This window comes from Alligator sinensis, unplaced genomic scaffold (genome assembly GCF_000455745.1).
Source record: "Alligator sinensis unplaced genomic scaffold, ASM45574v1 scaffold1104_1, whole genome shotgun sequence".
NCBI classification, from domain to species: domain Eukaryota; kingdom Metazoa; phylum Chordata; order Crocodylia; family Alligatoridae; genus Alligator; species Alligator sinensis.
The window spans coordinates 98,441-121,481 of NW_005843032.1; the positions used below are offsets into that span (position 1 = coordinate 98,441).

A 23,041-nucleotide genomic window follows, 5' to 3' on the forward strand; every position below is an offset into this window, starting at 1 on the left:
TTTTGTTGCCTTTTTTTTGGTAAATACAGGCTGGCTCGTTTTAGTATTGGCAATGCTACAGTAAATGACAAGAAGTTGTTTATTTCACAGAAGTTTGTATTTACTAGGCACTATTTAACCCCAAATTACACAATATGCTCATCACAGAGCCACACCATAAATACCAGAACAACTCTAACATTTATTTAGAGGGGAAAATATTTTGTTGCCTTTTTTTTGGTAAATACAGGCTGGCTCGTTTTAGTATTGGCAATGCTACAGTAAATGACAAGAAGTTGTTTATTTCACAGAAGTTTGTATTTACTAGGCACTATTTAACCCCAAATTACACAATATGCTCATCACAGAGCCACACCATAAATACCAGAACAACTCTAACATTTATTTAGAGGGGAAAATAAATAAATAAATAAATAAATAAAATAAATAGTTTGCACATCATTTGTTCCAGTGGATTCTTGCTCTCTGACTTGCAATCTTTATTTTTGCTTTTCTTTTTATAAGATAGATAAATTAGCAAATGACAAACTTGAATGATAAACAAATAGGGTGGGTCCACATGAGCAGGGGCCTGCCTTTACAGCAGCACTGAGGCACGTGGAGATGTTCCCATCTCCACGTGCCTCAGTGTGGGGGCTCCACTGCAGAGCCCCCAGCACAAGGCATCCAGTGCCACAGTCAGGTGGGGAGCGGCTGGTTGGGGCACAGGATGCCTCAGGGCAGGGGCTCTGCAGCACGTGCAGAGGGAGGAGCAGCTGGGCTGCCTCCTCTCCTATCTCCATGTGCCGCTCCCTAGCAGGTGGGGGCACAGGGTGCCTCAGTGAGGTGCATGGCAAGCCCCTTATTGAGGGACCCTGTGCCCCAGCCATCCCTGCCATCCACTGCAGTACATGGAGTAACAGGACAATGTGTCCCCCTGCAAAGCACACACACAGGGGCATACACTGGGGCACAAAGTAACAGCACAAATTTGCGGCAGTGACCAAATCTCTGAATTGGATTCAGCTGAATCGATCTGGGACACTGATTTGAATCACTGAATTGAATCACTGTCCACTGAAATTGGCCGAATCCAAAGCAAATACTAGCCACTTCACACAGGCCTACCAGAAAGGCTGTGAACAGATCAGACAAACCCCTGACTAGAATACTTTAGTTGAGGATGATCCTGCCTTGAGCAGAGCATTGGACTAGATGATTCTTCTGAAGTCCATACAAACCTGCTTTTCTATGATTCTGTCTTGCCTTGTACTAGACTGTAGTGGGGGAGGACTCTTCTATTATTCAGTATTTGTTCTATGCCATATGCAATGAGACTCCAACCCTGAGGCAACAACACTACACAAATGCAGAAGTCCAAACTAATGAAAGATTCCTAGATAGACTGTGTTTTAATTTTTTTTTTAAAATAGCCTCCCACCTTCAGTAATCCAACTGGAAAAATGTGTGGGTGGCTTTCTGAGGTATGCTGACTAGTTTTGAAAGAAAAAAGCCAATTTCAGGCCATGTTGTAGCCCTTTACTATTTATTACATGTATGAGATTATATAATTATGCAACAAATTTATGTAAGAGTAGTTTAGTATATTACTTGCAAGATGGAATCTATAGACGTCATTTACAGCAAATCACAGTAGGCAAAGTGATTCAGAAGGTCAGTGAACAAACAAGTAAATGCAAGAATAATGTTTTGCAATGTTTTAAAGGAAAGTTATTCCAGTAATGCATTAAGATACTAGTGACTTTTGTAGCGCAAACTTGCAGAAAAATATAAATTAGCTGAATTTCAGTAAGGAAACAAAAAGAAAAAACAACTACTTATTTTTTTGAGAAATAAGATATTATAATTATGATCTATAGATTAGAAGTATGTAAAACTACAAAAGAAAGAAGTAGCCTATAGAACTGCACAGTACAGAACTGAGAACTTCAGCTATCTTTGCAATGTGGTCCACATTCTTGCAGCTGTACTCATCTTATCTTAGTCACAACAGCACAGCAGTGCTTTAGAAACTGCAGCAACTATTCATATGGAAGAGTAATATTAAGGATGTATTGAAAGCTATCCTTTTATTTTATTTAACATAGGAAACATAGGAAGGACGCTCTTAGCTAACGTGACCAATTGGCTCTTTCCAGGGCACCAGTGATCAGTGGACCAAGAGCCTGAAAAATGTATGCAGCAAAGTGATAGAATTACTTTAAAGCAATGCAGATTATGCAGTAAGTTTTATATACTGAACCTTCCTAAACAAGCCATACCAAGACAACAAAACTTCAGTTTGTCATGCTGTGGCACCTTCCAGTATCACATCGCTCCACACCAACATCTTCCTAGCTTCAGTGTCCATGTAACACAGTGCTCACCAACCTGGAGCTCAAAATTGACCGGTTGATTCTGGAGCCTCTAAGTCAATCTTGGGTGGTGGGAGGACTGGAATCCCAGGGGAGCTCCTCCAGGGGCAGGGAGGGCTCCCTCCCCATCTCTACAGGGGCGGAGGCAGCAGAGGAGGCTGCTACTGTGCCTCGAGCCTCACTGCAGCTGGCCACATGCAGCTCAGCTCAGCAGCGGGGCCTCACATGGCGTTGGGCCCCAGCCTGGCCTGGGACTCACCACTGCCCAGGAGTGCATGGGGGGGTGCTCCTGCCACTGGGCACAGCCCAGCAGGGGCTCCTGGGGCCTGCACCCTGCCACCTCTGCTCCGGGACAAAGCGGCTGCTGTTGTGGGCTGCCTGCTGTGCCCAGAGCACAGGTGGGAGGGAGCATGGGCCCTGCTGAGGCCTCTGCCGGGCTGTATCTAGTGGCAGGAGCTCCCCCACCACATACACCTGGGCGGCAGAGCCCTCAGGGGCCTGGGCCCCCGCAATCTGTGCTCCAGAGGCCTGTGCCCCGCTCCCTATGCTCTGGGATGAGGCGGCTGCTGCTTTGGAACGCCTGCTGTACCCAGAGGACAGGTGGGGGGGCACAGGCCCCCAGGGCACCTGCTGGGCTGTGCCCAGTGGCAGGAGCCCCCCTCCATGTGCTCCTGGGTGGCAAAGAGTCCCAGACCAGGCCAGGCCAGGGCCTGACCCCAATTCACACCTACCCGGCAGCCAAAGGAATGCGGGATCAGGCTCCAGCCCAAGCAGGTCTGGGATTCTGTCACCCAGAGGCGCGTTGGGGGGTTCCTGCTGCTGGGTGTAGCCTGGTTGAGACCTTGGGGGCCCGGGCCCTCCCTACCACTTGTGCTCCAGGCGCAACAGGCAGCCCACAGCAGCAGCTGCTTCCTTATAAACTCTTATACACTTATTTCTACATTTTTTTTTTTCTGGCTAAGCCTCAGACCCTTGCCCACCCAGGGGTGGGATGGGGGGGGCATGGGAGATCCTGGGCTGCCCTTTACTTCCATAAAGAGATCTTCACCATAAAAAAGTTGGAAACCACTGATGTAACATGATGACACCACAGTGCTAATTAGCCTGGCCTTGATGCTTGGCAGATGCAGCTAAATAGCTTCCAGCTAAGGACCATGCAGAGCAGCATGGCAAATTTGATAACACTAATGACCAGGTACTATGTTACTATGGGTGTGGGGAAGCCTGAACAGCCCCACACCCTGAGAGCACTTCCCCACACCCACCCAGACCTGCAAGGACTCAGGGAAGGCTGAGAATCCAGGGCCTGGGATGCAGTGAGCCTCCCAGAAAGGGAGGTAACACAGGTATGGTGAATGAGAAAGAGCTACCCACATGGACCAGTGAAGGGTGCGGGGGGTGGGGAATAAAACACTGAAAGCAGCCTCAGAGGCTGTACCTGCAGGGAACAGGCTGCCTGCAGCCTGGGGTTACCAGGGGTTAAGCAGCCGCCAGGAGGGACCAAGAGCAGGGCTTCTCCTCTATTTGCTTGCTTGTTCAAACAAACAAACAAACAAACAACCAACCAACCAACACCCCCCCAGGTTCTTCAAAGCCTCTGAAAGGTAAGAGGCAACCAGAAGGTGAAGCCTTGGAAGAGCTGCAGGAAGACAGTCAAGAGCTAAGTGACAGTTTATTTGTTTAACGTTGTTTGCTTATTTTGCATTTCTAACAAGCCCTATGTAGCCTTCTACTACTAGCTCTGCTGCAGCACAGGCAAGGGACCTAAACAGTGGGTCCTTAGCCAAAGCCAGCTGCAAAAGGAGAAGCTGCCAGCTCTGCTGGCATGACCAAACACACCTGGCTGTGATCTGCCTAGAAGCTACCCATAGCAGCTTACGATCAGCATCAAAGATTTGCAGTCTGGACATGGCCTTTCATAAGCTTACACAAAGTCATGTGTTGCAAGATGCTAGATACAAATACCCAAGTTACAGATGATGCATTATGTGCTCACCTTATAGACTATCACAGGATATGCAAGAAGGAAACATTTAAGATTTTACATTTACTGTATTGTTAATATTTTTTTTACTTGAACATTTAAATATATTACCATACTGTAGTTTAATTTTTAAGATTTAGAAGATGGCTCAGCTTGCTTTGGAACACCAAACTGACTTAAAAAACCTGCAGATCAAGAAGGTGCTTAACTGATGTGGGCTGGAGTGGAAAGCTCTTCCTATGTATAAGCACATATCTTGCTCAGCCTCAACCTTCATCTGTTAGTTTTGAAATCCAGTCACTCCTAAATCCATACAGCCCAAAAAAGAGATGGACTGCTGCATACAAGCTTATCAGCTAGAGAGCTAGACCATCTCTGGCTTGTTTTAGGAGTATAAAACATGAGGTAGTTTTGAGGACTTCATTTAATAACTCTGCTGCAAGACATTGATCCTTTTCTCACTTTTGCTAGGAAGATCCCATTGGTTCTTTTCAAATTTCTCCCTCACCTTGCTGACATTAAGTTGACAACATACCCTTCTGCCCATAAAACACTAACTTCGAGGAGCACAGAAGTACCAAATAAGCCATCCCACTGAACAGGCTTCAGCCACTCTCTGGGAAAAAGCCTCGTCTGTCCTGGTCCAATAAAATAATACATCAAAATGCTATCCAAGTGTAGGGTGAAAAGGGCACTGCCCCCAAAGAATAATTTAAACAGTTACAATTTGGACAAACATTTATCTAGCACTGTGTTGGTCCTACAAATAATTATATCAACCTGATAACACTTGATGGATGACCCCACATCAATAAACTGCATATTTTTCTACTTCAAAAAATGTTTTAATTTTGGGGTACAGTTTTGATGCAATTATTCTTATACTTTGCACAAATTGTGCTTCTGAATAATCTGAATGTTTGCACAGGAACAGAATTTTTTTTCTTCAAGTGTATATACACATAAAACATGGGAAAATAAATCTAACTAATAACAAAATGCATTCATAATCTGTAATATCATCACGGGGATAAATATTGGGGTGGGAGGCATTTACCTCCTTATTGCATTTCTGCACTGTAAGCATTTTAGTAGTGTTCCCCTCTCAGCTCCTCAAGCAGTTCCTCTACCTCTCCAGTGCCAGAGCAGTGCTAACACGATTGAAGCTATACTGGCAAAGCTGTACTGTGTGTGTGTAAAACAATACTAACTGCCAAGAGCAAAATACATTTTGCACATGTGGTTAGGTCTACACTACTGGCTTCTGTCTGTACAACTGCCAATCAGAAATGGCACCTTTATCCTGTTGCTAATGTAGCTAGATTGCAGAAATTGGTAGTGTGCCTGTACTCCCAATCTGAGTTGGCTGCACACCTCCTTTACATGTTGGTCTACCTGCTAAAAATATCAGTTTCACAGTTGTACTCTGCATCCCTCTGATCAAAAGCCAAGCAAGGGAAAGACATGTTACGTTTTAGTTATAAATAGCTGAGGGAAAAATATATTTTACAATCCTTTTATAACCTTATAAACAGTACCATTTTGCTCAGCACAGGTCTCTCAAAGGAAGTCACAAAACAGAAGCAAGGAATGTAAAATGTTGTGATCCTCCATGCACACTCACCGCTTCTGCATCAATAGCCACCTGAGCAAAGCCTCTACGATTACCCCACATGAGAACATATGTTTCATCACTGAAGAGGGCTTCTCGAACTCCACCTGGTGAAATAGCCACCAAATTGCCATTCTTCAGGACTTTAACACATCTTTCCTGTGGTCCATGCATAACACCAAAAACTTCAAGTAACAGTTTGAAACCTGTAATGTATACGTAAAATACATGTCACTAAAGACAATGATACAACACTATTGATTGCAGTCCTGAAACAAAACATAGTAGCCAGAGTTTTCAAAACTGACTAGTGATTCTGGATACTTATGGATCCTAAAGCAGGGGGTTTCAACCTTTTTGTGTCAGTGGACCCCAGGCAGCTGGACATGGAGAGGCACATGTGACTTTCCCCCGCCCCCTGCATCTGGCTGGGTGGGCAATGCCTGCATGGGATGGTGCGTGGCGGCACTCTGTCCCTGCCTGCCTGCACCTCCTAGGGCCTTCTCCTCCTAGGGCCTTCTCATGTACCACCCCCCACTTGACAATCCCTGGCCTAAAGGAACCTGATTTTCAGAAGCAGCTAAACAACTTTAATTTCATAGGCTTTTTTTTTTTTTTTTAAATTAACTTGATTTGGTGTAATATAGCGAGCCAAGTGCTACTTCACAATAAGCATTAATAAATTTGACATTCCTCTTCCCCCCTCCCCCAACCTCACACTACTAACAACAACTTGCCAATGTTGTAATATCTTGGAACAGGTTTTACAGCTCCGATGAAAAGATACAGCAGCAGCAGCACATCCTCCTTCACATCCAAGTGTGGCAGGATTATGACTAAATCCACTCACTAGATACAGTTTTTTCTTTAGCATATGTAAAGGGTAGTCAATATGGACAAAGGGAAAAACTAAACTGAAAAACAGACTTCTCAGTTCCAAACCTCTTGGGAAATAGGATCTATCCACTTTACTTTTGGAGTAATTTATCACAAGGGGGAAAAAAACACCCAAGACAACAGTTCCAAACCCCGGTCAACCTAATAATGTAGCGTTACTTCAAATTCAGTCTGGCAGTTGAAATTTTTTAAATTGAAAAGACAACACTTTTGGCTAACATCATTATTGAATTTCAAAAAATTTAGGCACACCTGTCTATCCAAAAAGAAAAACACCACCATGAGCTACTGTACCTACTTGTACATCACATGCATTTTTTCCCCAAAACAAATGTACAAACAAACAAAATCAGACTTACAAAATTGGGGCATGTCTTAAATGGAGACGTTAATTGTATCTGCTGGAGTAGAAGAATGGATGGCAGCTGAACAGCCAAAAATTGCTGCCAATTTGGCAGTGGTTTTTAAAGTGGTAAAACTAGCTTTTGCTGACATTGCAGAGTCTACTATGCTTCTGCAATTAGGACCAAGCTAGGACCCTGGAAAAATCTTTTCTTCTTCATAATATCCTCCCAAAACAAAGTGCATGTCTTTGCATACCATGTGCCTCAAAATAATGCCATATTTATACTTTTCTTTTTTTACATCTGTAGTTATTAATAGTAAATAGAAGCAGGCTTTCTGCAAGTACAAAGGCAAGGTTCTGTAACATTTTCTAATGTGACTCAAAGTCTCCAAAGATACAGTCAAAATACAAAGCTGTATTGGTATGGCTCAGTTGTCTCAGGGATTATATTCATTATTAAACCAAATGGATTTAAGTGCAGTAAACTTTAATTTTGCTTAGAATTCACAAATACTGCATGTTGTAGCAAGAAAGTCATTAGGATAAATGAGCAGTACAAGACAGAACTATCCTCAGAATATAAAGCTTGGCTGATTTAAGGTTGCTTTATCTTAACTGCATAACTTAACTGTTATGGAAGTTTCTACACCTCCCACCACCAAAAAAAAAAGCCTGAGTTCTTTGGACATAGGATGTTATCCCTCCAGATTAATGGTTTACACAGTATGTGTAATCTGTATTGGATTTGAAGAGGTTTGATCTTGTTAAACAGGAAATTACAGAATGTTATTTTCTCATGTAGTACACAACCCCCCATAAGACATATGCCTTGGTTTTTTCCTTCACTCCGCCCCCCCCAAAATTTTTTTTTAGGAGCTATGGCTGCTTGGAGAGAGAGCACAACTGTGCACTCACCTTCTCTTTCCTGTTTAGGCAAAAGCTACAGTTTTAATCCCATCACAACCAAATTGGCTGCTTTTGCCTGAACAGAAAAGGGCAGGTCAATGAGCTAAAAATTAGGCTTGGTCCCTGCTCCAATTTGGCTGTGAAAAGTTTAAAACTGTAGCTGCTCACTAAGACAGGGCCTCACTTCCCTCCACAGACTGGGGAGGGGGTGAACGAGCATGAAGAGAAAAGAAGGAGCCATTTTCCAGAGTTTTCATACTTTTTCATACTATTTCAAGCAAAAGAAAAATCAGCTTATATACTCACGACATGCGACGCAATTTCAGAGGGCTAATTCTGGGGATAAAAGCGTGTGTGGGGTATGTGAGTAAATGCGGTATTTAAACAGGTCGTGTTGAATATAAACAAAAAACAGGAAACAAAAAGATGGTCTCATACAGACATTTTTTCTTTACTCCTGGACAAGGCAAAAAATATTAGATCTTCTGGCCCATTTGTTGGCATTCAGATAAATGTTACATTCCTCATCTGTTTTTCAAAACTAGCTACTTGCCTAGATGAGATTCCCATGTTAATCTCCTTTTACTTATATTTATCCACAAAGAACCTCACCTCAATTACTATGTCATTCTCCCCATTTGTAAATGTATTCTTGGATTGAAGCGCAGATGCTCCACATACATTTGGCCAACAAAAGAACTCAAACATATTGTTGTCTCTAGTAACTTGAAGGGTATAATCCCTGCAACACATGTCACATATCCACAGTCACCCAAGTCAATCACCTCAACCACTCTCAGATGGAGAAGATACATAGGAGCTGCTGGTCTTAATTAAAATCAAGAGACAGCTACTTAATCTTTTGCTCTCCTGTTTTGCTTTTAGATAGGATGAGGCAGACGAGATAGGACGCCACCAACCACTTCTGTCCACTGGATCCTTTGAAAAACAACCATTACAGCTTGACCCTAGGTAGGTTCACAAACACACCAGAGAGCGCCCATTCAAAAAAGCCAAGGACTTTTGATATAGACCTGGTGACAATATTTGTGCTAATGTATTTTGGTGATATTATAGTATGATTGTAAAGATACTTTTTTGGTGACAATTAAAAGCTGTATATTCACTACTTGTAAAATTAGGTTACCTGGTATTTTAAAGACGAAGTGATCGGCTACCGAATAGCAGCTTCTATTCTTCACTAGAATAAGTTTAGCTACAAAGTAGAAATAGTCTACAGGAGTCGCTCCATGATAATAAATAAGAAGCCCGCGTCCTTCTGGGATTTTTTCTAGACCATGAACTTCATAACCTGTCAAGAGTTTAAGGTATAATAGCGTCAATGTTTAAATAACTTAAACCCTCCTCTTCATGAGGGAGATTAGCAATTTACAAAGAAACTAAGTAACAAGAGTTGGCAATAGTTCAATAGTTGCCAACTTTGGAGAAGCCAAGGACTGAATTCAAAGCAATTAACTGTTTGCTCTGAATCAGATTCCTCACTGAAAGAACAAGAAAGCATTTCACTTAGTGGAAAGCTTATAATAGTGGCAAAAAGCAACCTCCCTATCTTCAACCACTGTATCATTTTATCTTGCATTTCCTTTCTTCAACGATGTATACTTAAATTAAAGCATAATGAAGCAAATCATACAAGAGACAGATAAAAAAGATGAGAAAAGTGAATGTGGTGGTTAGATCACACTTTGAAGTAAGGAAGTTGAATTACCAAGAGCAACTAATTGATGTTAACAAGGATCTAGAAAGCTCTAATTTGACACCAAGTTCAACTTCAGTTTCGTTCTTTAAAAAAAGGTTATAAAAGTCTACCTGTCCTTAAGGAAAGAGTTTTTAGGGAGATGATCACTCCCTGCCACAAATACATACTAAAACCCTAACTTGGTTTAAGACAAATACTTTATTGAAATATGTTCCAGCACCACAACATGTACATCTTGCCTCTATTATTGATCAACATCATCTGATGTTTTTTTGTTGTTTTGCATTAAATGCATACAGTACACAACTATAACTTTATACCTCTCCTTTTATTTTTTCAATTGCTGCTTCTGTTATTCCTAGCAATATATCTTCCAGTCTTCCTGCTCTCTTTCAGTGTACCTATACTCCTGCCTCCTCTCTTTACCCAAATTGTAGGTAACTGCAACACATCACAGCAAAAGAATGAAAAGCAGAAGGGGGGGGGGGTTGCCCTGCTGATCTTGTCCATTTGAAGATACATTCTCAAAGGTAAAGTAGTAATAAGGACACCAACTGAAGACAACACTTTTGTTGTTCCAGAGACCTTTCTACTGTTCTAAGAACCATACATAAGTTTCAGATATAAAATATCATACACCAGTAACTTATTACTTTCATGATACCTCTCAGATAAAAACAGAAACATAACAGGAAAATGCTCTATTATGCAATTGAAAAGGAAGTTCTTAGTACAGTTGTACTCTGAAATAACAAAAGTACATCTGCAGAAAGAGAGGACATCAGAAAGAATTTTAAAAAATTAAATCAGTTGTTTTAATCGTATGTTTTATTTTTGTTAGTATGCTTTTTTTAAAAATAAATAAAATAGCTTTAATTTAAGATATGTTAAAGCTCAAAGATATCATCATGGAATAGGGATTGTAACTTCTCAGTATATACTATTTGAGACGAATATATTCATGTAACATTTTTAGAAGTTTTATAAATAGGTCACAACAGGCCATGGACTATATTAGGGGCCCAATCTTACGGGGTTCCCAGAAGCTCCTCTAAGATTGAAGAAAACTACTCTACCCACAATGGGACTCAGGGCTCAGTCTAGAAGATCCCATTAAGTATCTCTGTGATGCTGAGTTTCAGTTTTCAAACTGGATTTGTGTCTCCAGAGATCATAAACAGACAAGGTCCTTTGGGTAGATGTGATGTCTTTTATTAGACCAACTAAATAGTTGGAAAAAATTTTCTTTGCAAACTTTTGGGCACAAACTCCCTTCTTTAGGAGAGTTTGTTGTATCCAGAGATAACATCCTTGTTAACAGCAGTATATGGAGATGAGAGATAACAGACGTGATTACCCACCTATCAGACCTATTGTCTCTCTGAGAGGTGTGTACACACAGTCAAGCCCTTACCTTTCTCTAAAAGTGCACAGTTTCAAGAAGTTAAATGAATGAAGGATATCAAAACAACAAAAATGCAATTTTTGCAGAAAACAATGATTAAATCAAAGCTTCCTGACCAGCAATTTAAATCATGATTTTAAACAAGTTGTTTTAAATCAAATCCACCCTAGAAAGATTAGCAAGGAAGAGTTATAGAAAACCAAGACAGGAGATGACGGTCTGGATAAGAATATTATCTATATGGAAAGAAGTCAGAACCTGGTGTGTTATGAGGAACAAGTTGGAAAGATGAAATAAGCAAATCTGCAAATCCATTTTCCTAATATGAATCAATACGCATTTCTTTACTTGAAATGTAGCCTTTTCAACTCTGAGACTAAATTTATTAAAACTCATTGGATCAAAATCAATACCAAAGTTATTCCCTTGACTTTGTAAGCTTTTGTGATGCAAGCTCCGTACGTTTTTGTTATCAGTGCCTTAGAAATTCACTTTCCTTTGACTGGTGAATGGCAGAGAACAAAAGATGATGATTTTTGATCTTTATGTAAATTGCTCCTTAAACTTTCTTATCTTTGGTTGAATCTAGACAGTGGTAAGAGAGAGGCTTAGGAATATATAATTTTCTTAGAAATAAAGGCTTGATTGTTTCCTCACACCATCTTTCTAGAAGATGCACTTGTAAAGGTAGATAGAGCTCTTTAAAATATTTTTGACGGTTGTCTGTTATACTAGAAGAATGTTAGAATTAAGAGAGAGAAAGCGAGCCTCTGAAGTAAGGTCTGCAACATGACAAGTTAAGGTAGGAAAGGGAATTGAAGGGAAAGGACTGGGCTTGGATGCTGCTTTTATTTATTTATTTATTTTGATGCGCAGTCTGGAAAAAACACATAACCAGTTCAGTCTGATTAATTAACTTCAAGGGAAACATCTAATTCTCAGTAATAAGTGGGAAAAAAACTGTAACAAGCATTTTATTTTGGTCTAAAACAGTTTTAAAACAATTTAAAAACAATTTTTTTAAATTCCATTAAGATGCCTGGTTCTGAAGCAAGGGCAATCTGGAATCTCCCATTCGGTTGCACCTGATGGAATAAGATTAATTTGAAAAAGACAGAAATTACATGTTTTAGGTTCAAACTAAAAAGGGATAGTAGTGTAAGTACATACACAGAGTGGCATGCAATTGGCAAGGAAAAAGTGGAGAACGCCGAAAGCTGAACATGGTATCATTTTAAGTTACCAGTGACAAAGGTTTCAGTACTTCCCACAGAAAGCTCTATCTTGCTTACCATGCCATATTCTTGCATGTCCATACCATATAACTGCTAGCATTTTCTTTGCACCATCCCAGAAGTCATTGGAATAAGCCTCCTTTAACTCTTTCTTCCTCTTATAAATATAAAGAAAAATAATAGAGAAGTAGAGGAAGAGGAGAATAATTCCAGGAAGTAGAAAAACTATTATAAGCGGTGTAAACAGCCATAAAAGATAGGCCACATAATTCAGATAGTCCTCAATGTACTCCACACCAGTCCATTCTTCCAATATGTAAGCCAGGCAGGTTAAGTAGGACATGGGGATCTGCCCTGCAGTACAGGATTCATTTCTACTTATCATCTCCTGTTTAAAAGAGAGAAAAACAAAATAAATTACAGTATCTTTAGGGCATGACAGCTTCATAATCTACAATAGAAAAAGAAAGAGTACCTTTACCATCTTGCCAACTGAGAGAAAAATTTGATTTCATTTTCCAACTGTGTTTGTAGAAAGCAAAACAGAAATGGTTTACCCAAGAACTAATAAACTTTTATCTGAAATAATTTCTTTTTCTTTATTAAGCTTTATGAAGAGTTCCTAGACGATTGCAACCCCCTAGTCTGAAGTGAGACTGGGACAAAACTGCCAGAGTAGCAAGCGATGTTGTCCACTTGAATCACTTGACAGAAGATACTTTAAAAAAAAAAATTACAGAACATAGTACAGTATGTTAATTTTTAAGTTCCTTTAAGAAAAATCTAGTGGAAACAACAAGAAACACTCTGGTCAAAGTTTCTATAAATGACCACCACCTCACAAAAAAAAGTCATTCGAACATTTTTGTAAACATTTCATAGTAATCTAATGCCCCAATCCTATAAACTATTACCAAATGCTTAAATTTTGAACAGGAGGTGTCCACTCACCACCATTACAGCAATATAACAGTAAGAGACAGGAGGTATCTAAGCTGGGTAGGTCACAAGCCATTTCAGTACCCTTAGGTCCATCTGGAAACCTAAAGAGAGACAAATACAAGTCACACAGCACTATTTGTGAGAAATACCACCTAATGAGTAAACCTGCTTCTCTGTTTTAGCTTTAAGTTCCATTAATCAAGGCGATTTGTGATATAGCACACTGATTAGCCTACCTTACATTTACAAAAAAAAGATGAACTGTGGAACCAGTGTTCATGTTTCAAGGGGCGGGGGGTAGTAGATCTTAACCTCATGACCAGAAACAATGGGCAAAAGACAGCTGTCAGTAACTCAAGTCTGCCATCCTGAATTGAATGGCAAACCCTACATTCAACTGTTCCCCGCCCACCTCATATACCACCATTATTTTATTTCTACCTGGATGACGGTACAGTCAATTAGCAATGATCTACATCATCCCATTAGTTATCAAGACTTGGTTAGGGCACTTGTTGATCCTAGTAAAGGTCAGCAGTTAAGCACAGCATGGAGACAAAAGGGATCCTTTCCGCGAATTGAGGACATTGAAGCACTGTCTCCACACAAATCCTTTCTGTAATAATACTCCATAGGAAGTATGGAGAAGTTCTGGAGAATGGAAAGTGGAACACCGCCGAAGCTTTCATGAAAGTACCCTTGAGCAAAAGCATTTATCCAAAGCTATCCTCTAAGATGTTTCCAAAAACTCGTGCACTATCTAGGGGTTATTCAGCCAGTATAAAGACAACTGAATGCAAAGTGCACACACACACAGCTGGTAGGAAAGAGCGAAGGATAATTTTCTTCTCACTGAGCAAGATTAAAACTCCATTTGTAATGCACTTAGCATCTACAAAAATATGTAGAACAGCAAGTGCAACATTTTAGGGTATGTGTGCACGACACTTTAAAGCAGGTTAAATGCTTTTGCACCGCTTTAATGCTGTTGGTGTTTGTGTGCGTCAGTGGTGTATTGTGCATTAATTCCAGCTGCTGTAGCACATTCAGTGGCATAATGCACCTTAAATGATTTTGGGGCGCAGCAAACTAAAACACCTCCAAGGAGTTTTAGTTTGCTGTCCTAAAACCGCAGAGCGAAGCACCAGGCTCTGTGCAGCTCAAGGGCTCCACAGGCAGCCCGGGAAGGCAGGCTCCACCAAAGAAAAAAGCAGTCGTGAGACTAACCTCTCCCCCACAATCAAACCTGCCTGCCTACCTGAGCTGTGTGGGGACCCTGTTCTTCCCTCTGTGGCTGAAGTGTCTCCTGGGACGGCCCGAGCTGGGTGCCTCTGGGCAGGTGCCACCTGGAGGACGGGCCACCACTGCCAAAGACAGAAGTACCAGCTCTCCTCCCCCTAACCCCCCTGCAGCTCAGGGACCACTCCACCAGCTGGCCCTCCTCTCCCCTGGAGAAGCAGGTAGGACATGGGTTTACACAACATGAGGGTTTACTTCACCAAGTTGAAGCAGTGTTTTTAAAAATCCTCCACTTCTATTTAGGGCAAAGCAAACCCCCGTTTCATCTACATATGCCCTTAAACAGGTAAAAGCACAGTTATTTCACAAGACTTATCACCATTCACAACTAAAAAGTCTAGTTCGCCAAAAGATGGCACATGTCAAAACGCAGCAATTTAGACTCCAGCACTGAAGGAAAAACAGTTTTGGTAGAGGTGCACCAAAACATTGGTCTGATATCAGATCGGCACTGATATTAAAAACATGGACTGTGTCGGAAATCGGCCTGATGAGGCCGGTAATTTGGCCAATAAATGTCTATGCATGCACACAGCCGCAGCTCAGCTCAGCACATAGGTGGCAAGGAGCACAACCCAGCAGCTTGGAGAGCTGCGCCCAGCTAGTAAGTCTGTTGTGGTGGAAGGGGATGGGGGAAGGAAGGGGCATAGGGGGCCAAATCAAGGCCCTTGCGGTGAGGGGGTGGTGCTGGGGCACACGCTGCCCAGCCACAGTGGAGTGGGGCTCGTCCAGGAGGCGCAGGGAGGGTGGTGGCTTCTGCTGCTGCGTGCACCCCAGGAGGGCACTGGCGGGGTATGTCCCTGGATCTTTGTCGGGCACAGGTGGGGTGGGCTGCAGCTGCGGGATGGGGCTGCACTGGGTTCTCCCCAGCGCATGAGGAGTGGTTGGGCCTGGGTTGCGCTGGGATGGGGGACTATGGCAAATTTTGGGGTGGCTGCAGCCCCCTCCCTTCTTCCAGCACCGCCACCCACTCCAAGCACAGCCAGACTCAGCCCCCGCCAAGAAGAGCCTGGTGCAGCCCTACACCCTGCCCCGTCTGGGCAGCACCTGCCCCAGCCCCACACCCTCCCTCACAGCAGGGGTCTTAATCTGCCCCTCCCCCACCAGGCCCCTTCCCTCTCCCCTTCCACCACAACAGACTTACGAGCTGGACACAGCTCTTCAATGTGCAGGGCTGCATATTGGAAGTCAGACAGGTATCAGCCGATATACCTCCTTAAAAATTGGCTATCGGTATCAGCCCCCAAAATCTCTATCTGTGCACCCCTAATTTTTGCCAATAGAATTGTGATTGCAGTTACAGATCATCATCTTAGTACAAGAGAATGGGAGGCTCTGAAATGGAGGACAGAGTTCCTGAACTTATCCTTGGACTTCTCTAATGGTCTTCCCTAAATCATCTTTGTGGCATGCAAAGAGGTAGGTTTTATTTTTTTGTTTTATGTAAATACATATTGAAAGAGAGATATTGCAAGGGAGAAGAGAGCTTAACTCTATGTGGGCTTTGAACTTATACACACACACACTTTATGGCTATAAGAAAGAAGAGCTTAATTCTAAGTGGACTTTAAACATGTATGTATGTATATATGTATGTTTTAAGTCCACTTAGAATTAAGCTCTTCTTTCTTATAGCCACATAAACTGTGTGTGTGTGCAAGTTCAAAGTCCACATAGAGTTAAGTTCTTTTCCCTTACTATATATATATGTTTAAAGTCCGCTTAGAATTAACTCTACTTTCCCTTAAAATACCTCTTTCACGTGCTCAGAACTTTTTTAAAAGAAATTCCTCATGAGCTTAGATAAAAATCCTGTTTCTGCAAGTCAGCCTTGCAAAATTGTATTTGTACTTATACCTAAAATTATATGTAACCTCTGTAATGCAATTACTTGTTTCACGAGTGCCACTTACAAAACACTGGATTACATCCAGTTTGGCTTTTAGGCTCCAAAAAGACATTCCTCTCCCTTCTACTGTTTTCCTCATCTTCACTACCAAATCACAAAAGTGGTGGACTTCTATCGCCCAACTCTAAACCCAGGAAGGCTGCTCTCCATCATCCAAGGGAATATCAAGATCTTTTGCAACTTTAACTTTAATTAGGTATTCCCACAAAACTAAAGTTTTGCTTTCTGCTCTAACTCAGAAGTCTAGGACTGTCCTGACCACCAGCAGCAGAAAGTGGCACTCTCTGGGTTTTGAACCCAACACAACTTCACATCCAGCTCCTAAGCACAACAGGCATTGCAATCTAATCAGAGGCAATGGTGAGGCTGCAAAAGAGTTTGTCTTCAATACCAGAAATAACATCTGGAGACGCATTTAAAACTGACTGAAGCACTGAAAGTGCTTTCATACTATTAAAAATGTATAGTCATTTTGCAGTCAGGCTGCTGCATAATGGGCGTTTTGAAGGCCACACACTTTCTTTATTTTCAATCTCCTAGGCAGAGAATGTTTCAGTACTGCAGCCACGAGACGCCACTTGCACTACTCCGAGTATGTCCTCGTACTAAGAGAGAGAGAAAAGCATGTTCCTTTTCCAATCCAAAGCTTATCTGGTTGATATTCCTATCGGGGTATCTAAGAAACACTCAAAGTTCAACACAGGTAAACAGTAGGGGTGTGCGAAGTGGGCCCTATTCAATTTGGATTCGGCCCGAATCAGGGATAGTGATTCCATTCGTTGATTCAGATCACTGTCCCCGATTCAATTTGGCCGAATCCAAATCTGAAGATTCAGTGCCGATTCGGACATAGACACAGCTTTAAAAGTTTTTTCTACATATCACAAGTTGTGCCTGCTACCTCAAGGTCACTGCGATGCGGAGGTACATGGAGCGTCCCACAGGAGTGCAGGGGGGCCCTCCGTGTGCTCAGCAGCAAACCTGGACGTGGACTGGAAGTACTTTCGGTCCACTTCTGGGTCTGCCAGGAAGTGCACGCATGCGCTGGGCCCCCAACACCTCCCCGGCTCAGCGAGTGGCCACAGGGGGACCCTGGGTGCACCCCCCCAGACACCGGAGGCACCAGTCACCTCCCCGCTTGCTCCACAGAGGACACAGAAGTGAACCAGAAGTGCTTCTGGTCCACTTCCCGGTCCTGCTGCCAAGTGTGCTGGGAAGCCCCCCGCGCTGCTGTGGGACACTCCATGCACCCCAGCATCACAGCAATCACAAACCCCTGGTACCTAGAAATATGTAGAAAAAATATTTAAGGCTGCCTCTATGTCCAAATTGATTTGGAGGGTTCCGATTCAATTCGGAGAGATAAAAGGGCCCCCGATTCGATTCGGACTTGGAGATTCAGCCACAAAATTGGACCAAATCTCTGCCGAATCGAATCTGGGACCGAAGCTTCGCACAGCCCCAGTGAACAGTACACTTAGTGAATCTGTTGATAAATTTGTTCATGCCCTTTAAGTGCTTTCAGCTTTGATGCATACAATTGTGCATGCCATGCACACTTAACTTAAAACAGGTTGTCTTTTAAGATCGCAGCAGTTTCCTAGTGTAGCGACTGGACGATGCCTGCATTGCACCATGAAGATATACACAGGGTATGCCTACATTGGGGGATGCCACCCACCCATCAGCAAATGCATCCCAAATGCAGAAATGCAGCAGTGAAGCCACTATTTGGAGAGCACTCCCCCTAACCCTTCTCAGGCATACTAGGGACAATTCTTGAGCGCAGCCCTGGAGCAGCTCTCCCACTTTTCTAGGTTTAGCACAGGAGATAAAAGCAAGCACATGGGATGTACTTCACAGCATACACCCCAAGTGAATGCCAAGGTCAAAACATAAATATATGGGAGCTTTCTGTCTGAAGAGCAATGCTGTATTGCTTATTGGCAGCCTTCCTTAATCAGGTTACTTTAAACCTGGTGATATGACTGAATCCCTGAAAACACCCTTCCTAAGGGAAGAGGAGAAAGATGTTCTTCACAAACACCCTGGATGTTTCTAGTAACAGCAAGCTCAAGCAGTTGAACATATTGCTTCCTACTCTTAGGAACTGCAGCATTTCGAGGTCAACTGCAGCCGACTGTTTAAAATGAAACTGCCAGGCCATGAGGGAGGGGAAATAAATAAATAAAGCAAACAAGCAAAAAATCATAATCCACCATCATTGCAACTTGTGCTGCCTATAGCCTGGTGTGAGGACAAGTGGAAACTGGTCTAAAATGCTAATGAATGGGAACAGGAACCTGGAGTCCATTTCAGCTGTTAAAAGAACGTGGGAAAATTACATTCAGCTCTGTTCAAAGTAGTCAAACACATAATACGCGCTCATTAAAGACAAGATGTCAATACTGATAGGCAGCTATTAAAGAAAAGGCCAAGGCATGGTGCCTATATTAATAAACATATGTTAAAGATAGGATGGATCTAATCATACCTATGACCAGAAGAAATGTGGGTGATTTATGTGAACAATAAGTAGAACAAAAAGACCTACTCTAGTAATTCTGCTCCATCTCTGATGCCAGTCAGCTTCCACACAAGGTAAGCTCAGAAATAATGAGTATCAGTGCACTATTAAGTATAATGTTGAGCATGCAGGAAGCTCAGGTAAGGAGGGGAGGACCCTGGGCCAAGGAGGAAAGGGGGGGGGGGAGCTGTCAGCAGCTACCCAGAACCTGGGCCATCTGCAAATGTCCCGGCTCGCCCCCGGGGGGGGGCTGCCTGTGCCTGCTCAGGACAGCCCCATGCGGGCTGAGCGCACCGCAGCATGGTGCACCGGTCACGGGGCGGCGCTGCTCCCCCCTCCCCCACGCTCAGCTTTTCCCTGGGCTCCTTCCCTGTGCAGAGAAAAGTGGCCCCTCGCCTGCTCATGGCCAGCACCCAGCGCTGCAGGCGTTCACAGCCTGCACGGGAGTGTCCGGAGAAGGCACAGGCAGCCCCAGGCAGGCTGCAGTGCGGGGCACCGGGCATGGGGCAGGGAGAGGCTGCTTTCTACCCCCCCCCCAGCACCAGCTTGTAACCCAGCCCCACCACCATGCTGGCAGTGGGGCCGGTTTACAAGCTGGTGCTGGGGGGGGGGTAGAAAGCAGCCTCTCCCTGCCCCATGCCCGGTGCCCCGCCCTGCAGCCTGCCTGGGGCTGCCTATGTCTGCTCCAGACAGCCCCGCGTGGGCTGCAAGTGCCTACAATGCGGGGAGCTGGCCATGCAGCAGGTGAGGGGCCATTTTTCCCCCCACGCTCAGCACCAGCTTCTTCCCTGTTGGTAAGCAGGGGGTCGGGGCTGTGCACTGCCCCCCACCTGTACCGCAGGGCTGGGGGGGCACTGGGTATGAGCGGGCGGGGAGCCAGTGGGAGCACAGGGCCCGCATCTTTGTTACAGGCCCAGTGCTGGTGGGGCCCAGAACAGGGTGACAGGAGTGCGGGGTACCACCCAGCAGGGGCTCTATCGAGCCAGGCTAGCTCCCCACTCCCTGCTGGTGCAGCCCAGCCCTCGACAGCCTGCCAAAACTGGGTAAGTGGCCCTCCACTCAAAATAATTGCCCGCCCCTGTACTACTGTGAGTCGGGTGGTTCTGAGTGAGCACTCTGAAGTTAGCACCCCATGCCATGCTCATTAAACATCTCAAGGCAGCCATCTGTGCAGACACTTTATTGCTCAACACTGTACTTAACCATGCACAGAGACTCATAGCCAGCTACACAACTTACACACGCACAGATGCACTTCCTGTACTCTCAGGTCTCAGACCAAGTGATACATAAAAAAAAACAAAAAACAAACCCTAACATCATTACTGAAAATAGAGGCAAAAGATGAAAATCACCTGAAATCTGAAGACCTGAACAGATGGAGGCTTAAGAAGTTTAAAAGTCATAAACCATTTATACATGAAGCCCACACGCTCCTAGAAGAGACTGGTGATGTTGAACCAAACCTATGGGCAGCAACAGAGTGGGCTGACCTCTGGTAAAGATCAGACCTATTTCTACAGGGATTTGGAGCTAGACTGTTCTCAGTGGTTGCGGATGACAGAACAAGGAGCAACAGTCTCAAGTTGCAGCAAGGGAAGTTTAGGTTAGATAATTAGGAAGAATTTTCTCACTAGGCAGGTAGTAAAACACTGGAACAGGTTACCAAGAGAGGTGGTGCAATCTCCATCCTTGGAGGCTTTTAAGACCCAGCTAGACAAAGCTTTGGCTGGAATGAAGTAGTTGGGGCTAGTCCTGCCTTGAGCAGAGGGCTGGACTAGATGACCTCCTGAGGTCCCTTCCAACTCTCATTATCCAATTTCTATGATTTACACCAACACCAAACAAGTCCCCCATTGGGCATAACCTTGACAGAGAAGCCCAGGTCAAGCTGGACAGGCTGAGACCTGGATACAGACGGTTCAAAACAACGCTTCGCAAGATAAACATTTGGGGCGTGAGTGCGGTGCCCAGCAAAAAGCGCAGCGCTTCAGCCAAGGCTGTGATCCTCCGGGCGGGCGAAGCCGCACACAGCACCGCGCAGCGGCTCGGTCGGGGCTGGGAAGCCGACACGAGCGGGGGGAGCGACACTTTCCTCTACCTGGCCGGGACTGCAGATCCGAGCGGGCCCGCAGCGCATCTCGGGGGCTCCACAACGCGGGTCCTGACTCCCTGAAGGGAGGGAGGAGGCTCCGGGGACGCCTGCGGCTGTGGCGCCGGGGCAGCGATGAGGGAAGGAGCAAACCCTTCCGGCTCAGACAACACAGCCCTGCACTCCCTCGCGGGGGGCGGCCAGCGCCTCAGGTCTCGCAGCGCGGGAAGGGGATGCGGCGAGGGCTGCCCTGCGGGGACCACGAGCGCCTCCTCACCTGGCTGCGGCTCCGGCTCCAGCGCCGCTTCCCGCCCCCCCAGCGCGAAGTTTTCTCCTCCACTTGCCGCCCAGGCGCGGGCGGGGAGGCTGCGCCGCCGGAACTGCCTCGTCTCTAGGAACGCAGGAAACCGCCCCCCTCCCGGGCCCTATTGGCTGCAACGTCGCGCGAGAGCAGTTTCCGGCGGAAGGAACCTGGCCCCCTGGGCCGGATCGCCTCTGGGCGAGGCCTAAGGGAGCAGTGTGGCGGGAGGGGGAGGTTCCCGCGCTGCTGAGTGGCTCCGCGGGAGGGGTGTGGGCGGGGCCTCGGGCGGGCAGGTAGCCCCGCCCCCTCCCAGGTCTGACTGCGCCCCGCCCCCCAGCACAACACGTCACCGCTCGCGTCACGATGGTGGGGGCGGTGCTGCTCCCCAGACAAAAAACCGCGGGGTCGCTGCCTGTGTCTGGGTGTGCGACTTTCGCCAGCTGGTGTCGCGGGGGTAGCGAGATTGTTAACACTCACAGACGGGAACGGGAGTGGGGGGCAGGTTTGACTGGAGACTGGGAGTCAGGCATGGCTCAGCAATGCCCCCTCTCCAGTCTTGGCTACTGGAGCCCTGTCCTGCCCCCCCACCCCTGCCCGCAGGCTACGAAATGCAAAAGCATTCAGATTTTAGGCTGTGGGTTTGACCTATTTAGTTAAGGGCTGCCTAGTAGAGGAGTTCAAGTCCAGCTTTTGCTAAAGCGATGCAATAACGTTACCTCATCATAACAGAATCCACATACCGCACTAATGTGACACTTTCTGCCAGTTTCATGGAGAAATTGCCTGAGAGGGACCTCCAGAGGTCATCTAGTTCAAGCCCACTGCCAGAGGCAGGATCATCCGTATCCAAACCATCCTACACAAATCCATCATCTTCTCTTTTGGCAAAACTACACGGTCAACTTCAACACAAGACAAGACCTGACACCCTAACCCACCACTCGTAAAGTAGGGAGGCCGCAGCAGCCACCATCCTGCTTCTGTAAAGCGCTGTTAATATATGCTCAGATCCCAGGGAGAGGGCCACACCTGTGCTAGAGGAAGGCAGCCCCTGCACAGCCCTACCAATCTGACTGTAGGGTTAAATTCCTCTGACTCCAAGTGGGAGTTTGGTCTGATCCTGAGCAGAGAAGCAAGACTCTAGTCAGGAACCTCTGGCTTTATGTCTCAGCGGGAGCATTGGCACATCCAAGTCAAAATCCCTTCTTGGCTACAACCGACACCCAATGCCTCCAAAAAGGCTTCAAAACACGCTGACACTTAGCAAAAAAAGTGGAGGGAAGGAGCAACTACCAAAACCCAGAAACATGGGAAATACCCATAGTAGAACATACATGTGGCTATGTCTAAATCATCCCTGACCAGTTCATTCCACAGCCTCATTTGTATTTCTTTTTTTCTAGTGGTTAGTTTTTTATTATTTAATGTAATCTTAATGTGTAAGAAATGGGCACAATCATTTTTAAACTTGTATTCCGTCAAGAAGTCTATTAGAGGTTCTTTAACTTTAGA

The 23,041-nt window shown here is 44.8% G+C and overlaps 1 protein-coding gene across 2 annotated transcripts in view; it reads right to left on the minus strand.

The window, feature by feature from the left end:
• Window positions 1-21,668, minus strand: part of LOC102384080 (transmembrane protein 68-like) — a 29,334-nt gene extending 7,666 nt beyond the window's left edge. Inside the window, exons 1-5 of one of the 2 annotated variants that reach the window (XM_006036845.3) lie at window positions 21,506-21,666; window positions 13,411-13,502; window positions 12,517-12,847; window positions 9,247-9,411; window positions 5,963-6,156 (exon numbers count right to left, since the gene is read on the minus strand). In XM_006036845.3, coding sequence (XP_006036907.1) covers window positions 5,963-6,156; window positions 9,247-9,411; window positions 12,517-12,847; window positions 13,411-13,416 — 696 coding nt within the window. In that variant the 5' untranslated portion in view covers window positions 13,417-13,502; window positions 21,506-21,666. Of the gene's footprint in view, window positions 1-5,962; window positions 6,157-9,246; window positions 9,412-12,516; window positions 12,848-13,410; window positions 13,503-21,505 lie in introns of both variants that reach the window. The other variant, XM_025193228.1, reaches the window with a different exon arrangement.
• Between the last annotated feature and the right edge of the window lie 1,373 nt (window positions 21,669-23,041).